The 8,244-nt window shown below is 40.9% G+C and overlaps 1 protein-coding gene across 1 annotated transcript in view; it reads left to right on the forward strand.

Annotated features, from left to right (window-relative positions):
* LOC128374212 (dolichyl-diphosphooligosaccharide--protein glycosyltransferase subunit STT3B) overlaps positions 1 to 7,828 on the forward strand; it is an 86,494-nt gene extending 78,666 nt beyond the window's left edge. Inside the window, exons 11-16 of the mRNA XM_053334485.1 lie at positions 249 to 436; positions 1,308 to 1,479; positions 2,123 to 2,296; positions 3,705 to 3,818; positions 5,544 to 5,750; positions 6,800 to 7,828. Of these exons, the coding sequence (XP_053190460.1) occupies positions 249 to 436; positions 1,308 to 1,479; positions 2,123 to 2,296; positions 3,705 to 3,818; positions 5,544 to 5,750; positions 6,800 to 6,874 (930 nt within the window). The 3' untranslated portion in view covers positions 6,875 to 7,828. The remainder of the gene's footprint in view (positions 1 to 248; positions 437 to 1,307; positions 1,480 to 2,122; positions 2,297 to 3,704; positions 3,819 to 5,543; positions 5,751 to 6,799) is intronic.
* Positions 7,829 to 8,244: the final 416 nt, after the last annotated feature.

Raw genomic sequence — 8,244 nt, forward strand, 5'->3', positions numbered from 1 at the left:
CTGCTGGTAAAGAACTGTGTTAACATAGTGCACATATTTCTCTACTTGCTGTGTAAAATAATATAAAGTCATCACAGGGTTCATCTCACAACCCCTCAGTGGTGCATCCTCAAGAAAACTGGAGGATGCTCTTAGATACTTTTGCTCAATTAGTTCATTCAATAATTTATTTCCCTCAATAATTCATCTTTTCTGGAATTGCTACAGCCTCGGCCGTCCGTCATGAGAGTGTTTGTCTCCCCCTGCAGGCCGGAAAGGTGCGCAAACATGTGTCAGAGCAGGAGAAAGCAGAGGAGGGCTTGGGTCCAAACATCAAGTCCATAGTCACCATGCTCATGTTGATGCTGCTCATGATGTTCGCTGTCCACTGCACCTGGGTCACTAGCAACGCCTACTCCAGTCCCAGCGTGGTGCTCGCCTCGTACAACCACGACGGGTATGAATTATACACACACACACACACACACACACACACACACACACACACACACACGTGCACACACAGTAGCCTCAGTAGTAACGTGTTAATGGTTGTAAATAACCCGAGTCGAGCAAAGTCTGTAGTAATGGTTTATAATAGAAAAAGGGATAGCTTCACTTTGCATACAAATGAGTACAATGCAGGAATGCACAGAGGGAGAGAGAGCACATGTATATTTCATAAGAAGTTTGTGGAAATATTGATATGTGCACCTATAAGATTTAATATGATTGCTTAACTCAGTGTTTCTAGGTCACAGAAAACATCTGTGGACTATCTCTGCATTTACAAAAAAAAAAAAGCTGATGTATTATTCTCTCTGAGATTCTTTACAGGCATAATTATTCTCTTTAAGCATTAGGGAGGAAATATTGAAGGACAAGACTAAATGGTAGACGCGAGTTCTCATACATATATTAATGACACCACAGCAGCTCACAGACAATGGTTTAGCCTTGCTACTGGGAGCTTGCGTAGCTGTCACTCGCTTCTTTTCTCTTGCACGGTACAAAACCCACACACTCACGCATTAATGCACCCACACACACACACACACACACACACACACGGATACAGACTTAATGTGATTACCTAGAGTTAATTGGTTGCCTGGTTTTTATGTCTGCTCCTGCTCCTCGAGGTAAATTTAGGCCACGAGTGTTGAAAGTACAAGGTGTTTTAACCCTCAGTTTATTATGCATGGCTGCTCTATTTTCAGATTCTTGTTGCCCTTCTGATACAAAGTTTGAACTGAAATATTAATAGCCTCCGAAGCCATATGCCTGTCAACCCTGTTACCTGTCAACCTTATTCTCTCCCTTCATAGCACGCGTAACATCCTGGATGACTTCAGGGAGGCGTACTACTGGTTGAGACAGAACACAGACGAGCATGCACGCGTCATGTCGTGGTGGGATTACGGGTACCAAATAGCAGGGATGGCCAACAGGACTACACTAGTAGATAATAACACATGGAACAACAGTCATATAGCACTGGTGAGCCCTCAATGTGTTTTCTCTCTCTCTCTCTCTCTCTCTCTCTCTCTCTCTCTCTCTTTGTCTTACTCTGTTGTCTTCCCTCATCTTCATGTCTGTGCTCTATTCCTGTATTTGGATGAACGCCTATACAGAGAAACAAATGATTTCTTCTCGCAGACAGCGGATGATTAGCAGTCCCTTCAGTGAATATTTCATGTAATTGCCACATTGTATAAAACTGCTTCCTCCAACAAGCCAGATAATCTTGTTTGCTTAAACTTTTCCACTGTAGGGGGATTTCAGTTAATTGCTGTCACATTTTCTCGGGTTTGATTTATATATTTTTTTTCTCGTGCTGCTGCCAAATGCAGAAGAATGTTTTTTTTTTTGTCTTTTAGTTTAAGTCTGCTTTAAAAAAAAAAAAACCCTCTAGCTTTCTTCTTCTCTTGCTTTTTTTGCTGTACCTGCCGCTTGTTGTTGTCTCTTCGGCATCTGTCCTGGGGAAATGTAATTACAGGGAACGCGTGATGGATCCCTGTTAAATAATTCCTATTTTTCAAAAACCTGTATTGAAGCACCTTGTGGTTTTAAAAAAACAGAAAATCCCAATTAAAGTGCACATTCCTCATGTTTCACCACTTTTTTTTTTTTTTTTTTTTAGGTGGGGAAAGCCATGTCATCCAATGAGAGCGCGGCCTACAAAATCATGAGGTCGTTGGACGTGGACTACGTGCTGATCATCTTCGGAGGTGTAATAGGTTACTCGGGCGACGATATAAACAAGTTCCTGTGGATGGTGAGGATAGCAGAGGGAGAGCACCCTAAGGACATCAGGGTGAGTGTTTGACAGCAGCACATTCAGCTTATTCTCTTATGAAAGCATGTGTAGTACGCTCTCACACAGCAGTGAAATCAATGTTTTCCTCTTCACTCTCACAATCTAACACCTTTCACTCACACTCTTATAACGACGTTCAAGGATACTGATGTTTTCACACCTTTTTAGCTCAGAGATAAAAAAACTAAACAAAACCCTATTCTCGTCATGAAAAACTCCACATCCACGACTTTAAAGAGCTTTCTGAACATCGAGAATTATTATAGATTAGGCTCAATGTTAATGTGGATGTTTTGTTGTTTATTTGTTGTTTGCCTTTATGCTTTTTGCCTGTTTGCCTTTATGCCTTGTTTATGCTTTCAGGTGTTGCACAAATAAGTAAAAAGAGAGATTGAGAATGAATTGGCAACCTTTTCAATTGTCAATATTCCAGCAGAAATGCCAAATATCCTCATGTTCCTGCTCCAGAAATATGAGGATTTGCTGTTTCTCTCAGTTTTGAATCATAATATATTTGATATCTACTGTCTCTAACTAAATAATTATTAGATTAATCGAGAGAATAATCAGATTAATTGCTAAAGAAGATAACATTTAGTTGCATTCCTTGTCCATATTTAGTGAAGTTTTTGTCCAGCTTGGAAGGTCTTGAACATCCCACACAGCTGCAGTCATCATTCATAAAACCACATTGAGGTCTGCACCACTGAATTATTGTTTAGTGTGACAATAAGACTGTTATAATATTTTTGTTGTAATATATTAAACTTTATATAATCAGCCAGTCTCATTCAGATGAAGGTTTTCTTTTCAACAGAGAAATGAGGACAAGAAACTCCCGTCTGAAAACATTTTTTTATTATTTTCATGAGCCATGCCCTCATCAGCTGCCATGAAATTGTCCCTAAATCCAATCCTAATCAGTCAGCGGCCTCAGATCCCGTCATGCTTTGGGTTTTCGGTTCAGACATCTAATCACAATATGGCTTTTTTTTTTCTGTTTTTTAAATTCAAAGCTTTTATCATTATCTCTGTGGGGGAAAAAATATTTGTATTCCCCCGGGGTCATTCTCTGGTCATTTTCTATCTGGAGAAGCGGCAGATCACGACCCGTCTCTGTCAGAGCGCTCCATCACTGCTGAGGTCGGCTCGGATAAGCTGCTGTCTCGATAAGGCCGGCTGAATCCTACGGTAACCCGAGATCAGGTGGAGATATATGCTTTGTGCAGACTCCTCTTGAAATTAATAGAAAGTGACCTGAGTGCAGACTAGGAGGACCTCAGTTAACCCATAGAGGCGTCGATGTGTAAAGAATAACCCTATTTGGAAAGTAGCAAGGGCAAGGATTCGGTGATGGCTTTTAACTAAACTTATTTTTCCTCATTTCCTTTCTTTTGTCTCTCAGGAGAGCGACTACTTCACCCCTCAGGGAGAATTTAGAGTGGACAAGGCCGGTTCACCCACTCTGCTCAACTGCCTCATGTATAAGATGTCCTATTACCGATTTGGTGAAATGCAGGTAAGGAAAGAGGTTCCAATACAATACAATACAATACAATAAAAATGCTTTCTTTCACTTTCAGGCAAAGTAAATAACATGGCCTCTGCACCATTGCATGTCTGTCTTTGATCATTTTTTCATCTCGAGGTCAGGGCCGGGGAGAAGCTCTCAGCTGCATTTGAAGCACATTTTTGGGGGGGGTTTCAGTATGATCCACTTTGTGGGTATAAATAATGAGTTCTAGCTAAACAAAAAGAGGAAGCAGCTTCCATCACCAAGAAGGAAGATTCACCGCAACTACATTTCACGCAGCTTTACTATAGAATAACAAGCAGCTACCACCACCAAAGGTGCAAAACGTCCTGCTACTGTACTTTAAAGCAGAGCTGTCTGACAGACGGGCAGAAGAGGATATAAGGAAGATGCCTTGGGGGAGCTCCTGTGCTATTGAGAAGGAGGTTTGGGGGAAAGAAAGGACGGAGGGAGAGTATAAAGCATGGGGAGAAGCTTTTAAATGTGCCATGGCTACTTCTGTCAAGTAGCAGAGAGGAGAGATGAGAGGGGATCCTTTCCCACCAGGGTGCTTACATCCCTGCTGTAGATGCAGCTCGACCAAGAGTTCAGCTGAGATGAGAGAATCAATGCAGCCGCCATCCGCATACAGTCCAGGCCAAAGCTGTGTGAAGCTCACAGTGCTGTTTCAGGGTAAAGAGATGGAGAGAGAGAGGGACAGGAGGGAGTGAGTCCAATGAGGGAAGCAAGACAGAAAGAAGGGGGGGTAGAGTAGATTAGGTTTACTGAAACAGGATGTGACAAGGAGAAACAAAAGCTTGTAGGACATAGGGAAAAAGACAATAAGTAGAGTGAGGTGAACCGTAGTACAGGATAGTTGGGGATGCAGTTTGTAGCGGTGAGCGGAGTGGAGAATAAAGGATAATACTGACAATGCATTATACAGTACAGAATAGTAGATATTATAATGAATACAATCACAGGCTTCATATCAAGGTGTTCCCGAAAACTTAAATGACTTCCTTTTTTTTCTTATCTTTTAAATGACAGGTTGAACAGCTCTAATAAATATGTGTCAGGAGAATAAACTATTGTGGCTAATAATAATCTGAATATTTCATACTGTGTGTGTCCTCTGAAGCAGCATGAAGGCACAGAGGGGAGATACTGAAGATACTGCAGATTAGAAATAGGTACACAAACAGAGAGAGTGCAAAGCAAGGAAGGAAAATGCAATATAGTGAAAGTAGATAGAGAGCGTCGTTTAGAGAATAGAGGTGACACGCCGGCCAATCACAGCACTGACTCGGAGGAGCAGTGGAGGGCTTTTAAAGCAGAATAATAGGAACGAGGGCGTAAGTGGCTTCTGCAAAGTGTAATCAACGTTGTAGGGTTAGATGCCGCTCTGTCGTCAAAGTGCTATCAAAGTTTTTGTTTTTCTTTTATAATTGTGGTGTTTGTCCTTGTCTCCTTCTGTAAGGCACTGATGTTAAATTAGGAAAACTGCTGTAGGCTAAGATTAAATTAAAAAAGAAGCTGCGTCCTTGTCGCATTATGTTGCAAAAGTTTTCCCCCCTTTGTGCCTCAGTTTTTATTTAAGAACAAAAACAAAAGTGTAATAACCGAGGCACAAAGCCACCTTCTGGCTAATTAGTCACACGTGCAGAGTAGAAGGTTGTTTTAAAAAAAATACTAAATCGATGGTTTTTCTTTTTACCATCCGTCTCCCAGCTGGACTTCCGGACGCCGCCTGGTTTCGACCGGACACGCAACGCCGAGATTGGCAACAAGGATATTAAGTTCAAGCACCTGGAGGAGGCCTTCACCTCAGAGCACTGGTTGGTCCGGATCTACAAGGTCAAGAATCTGGACAACAGGGAGCCGCTGGACCACAAGCTTCGTAGCGTGGTGCCAAAGCAGAAGTACACCTCCAAAAAGGTAGCAGGAGTGATGGTTTTCTGTTTCCGTTTAATCTATTTGATGTTTTACAGAACATTGTGTCTTATACAGTGTGAAGGAGTGATATATTTGTGTTGTATTTAAAGGGTAGGTACACACAAAAACAGAAATTCACCCTGAATCGAAGCTCATCTCAGCTGAGAATGCAAATTAGAAGCATCATTGAATATCTTTAAACTTAACAACATTTCTATTTGAACCCTTTCTTAAGAAGTGTGTTTTTCCCCTGGTCAAGGTGGAAGTTACCCGAGTCACAGTCAGCTCAGATGGACTTAGCTCAGCTTATTTTGGGATGGCTTCAGTAGATGAATCAGAGGAGAGTGACAGACTCTGGGGAAATATAAACCTCTCATTCATAACCCAAACACTGTAGCATTGATTAATACTGTAAAAATGACTGACTATTACTACTACTACTCCTATTCTCATGTTGTTGCATGCTGTCAGTCTCTCCATGTCACGTGCCTTTTTACACCTCTCTACTCCGCACACTGCAGATAGTTGATTTCTGTATTTAAATGTTGGGTATGTGGGCATTATGCAGGGTTAATGTGATTTTGGGTTGTAGTTTGGGGATGTTGAATACTAGACCACCTCATAGATCTTAATTTCTTATCCCCAAGAAAGAATTACTGGAGTTTCCCTGGAAAGAGGCTGCGAACAGTGTAGAAAAAGTGACATATACTGTAAATTAGTAGCTTAAATGAGGGGACATATTATAACGTTACTCTTTAAGCTTTAGTCTTACATAAATATTTAGGCTAATAAGCTACCCTACATCATGTAAAAAGCAGAGTAGATGCTCCAATTTGTTTTAAATCTTTAAAAACAGTCTTTTGCATAATCAGTTTTTTGTCTTGGACCTTTACATTTATCATAATCATTCATTTGCTAGTCACCAAATTAAAGGAATAGGGTCTGTTTGATGGGCCAGTCATTTATAATCATGTATATCCAATAATTTGAGACATTTTAGTTACAGGATTGTTTGTAAATAGATTTCTTTTTGTGTGTGTGTCTCTAAACAGACTGCCAAGAGGAAGCGAGGACACATCAAGAACAAGCTCGCCCTGAGAAAAGGCAAGAAGCTACAAAAAAAATAACCATGACGAACTCCTCTAGGAAAACAAATTAATGCGAAGAAACCTCTTAACAACCAATGAAGAAGAACACAGCAGGGGCCATTTATCCGGCACTTGGTCTCAAGCGCTTCTCTTTAGAGCGCCCCCGTGTGTTGAGGAAGTTGAAGTGTCATATCTGGCTCGCTCCAGGACTGTTTTCTGTTTTAATCCCTGAGGACCTTTGTCTTGCTTATTTTCTCCTGTTTTTGTTTTTTCTGTTGTTTTTTTTTTACTTTGTATTTGAATGTGTGGCAAGGCATAGGGCTGCTCTACTTGGTTTTGGCGTCGATTCAACTTTCTTTTCTTTTTTTAAATTTTTTTGCGGTACATTTAATTAACTGCTTATCCAGTACAGGGGGGATCGGGTGACGGGGGGAAAAGAGAAATAAGACTTAGGAACATTTTGCACCAAAGACCCATTGACCCTGACCTTGCTCCATGGCACATGTGAACTCATTAATGAGAGTGAGGAAGCGCAGGAGTTGAAAGCAGAGGACTTGTTCCTGACACGTGTACAGAGGAGCGTATGCGGTATGGAGGAACGTCACTGTCTAGGCACAGCCCACCTGTAATATTAACCTTTTTAACCATCACCATCTCCTTTATGTCTGCCTGACCCCCTGTCTTTCTTTTTCCAACAAATTCTTTAGAAAAAAAAAAGTCAAATTGGCCTAATATGTAAATATGTTATGTAAAGAAAATGACTAAAAAGGATTATAATATATTGGATTATTGTGGTGATTTTTAAATATGCAGTTTTTTTGTTAGTTTTTTTTCTCTTAATTTCATTTATGTGATTGTTTTTGTTTTTTTATGACAACAACTAGAACAGCGAATGCAATAATTCTTGTACAGAGGGGCTTGAGATTTTGTTGAAAGAATGAATGTGAATTTTTACAATGCCCCCACCTGCCCACCTTACCTGACCCCACCCAACCCGACCCAACCCGACCCCCCACCTCAATCCCACCAGCTCTCCTCCTTTTTGCATAGATTGTACATTTTTGCTGCTAGGGGTTTAAAGACGGAAGCAAGCAACTGTGTGTAAAAAGTAGTGATAATAAATTAGGCCTCCCTTCCTGCAGAGGGAGCTCTCTAGTTCAGTGAGCAAGCCTAGTGCCTCATCGCTGGTCATCATCATCTCCTTCATTGTTGTCTTACCTTCTTAGCTTTTTTGTTTGTTTGTTTGTTTAGCTCATCGTGTATCAATACGGCAGGTTGGGTGCTTCGACCAGACTGATGTATTGGAAACTGGAAATTGACTGATGAACTGTGAAAAGCGCACAGTTAGTACACAAAGCACTGAAACTGACATAGGAAATGATGAAACAGGTCAGGAAATGAACTCCTGT

The sequence above is a fragment of the Scomber japonicus genome, chromosome 15, assembly GCF_027409825.1.
Source record: "Scomber japonicus isolate fScoJap1 chromosome 15, fScoJap1.pri, whole genome shotgun sequence".
NCBI lineage: Eukaryota > Metazoa > Chordata > Actinopteri > Scombriformes > Scombridae > Scomber > Scomber japonicus.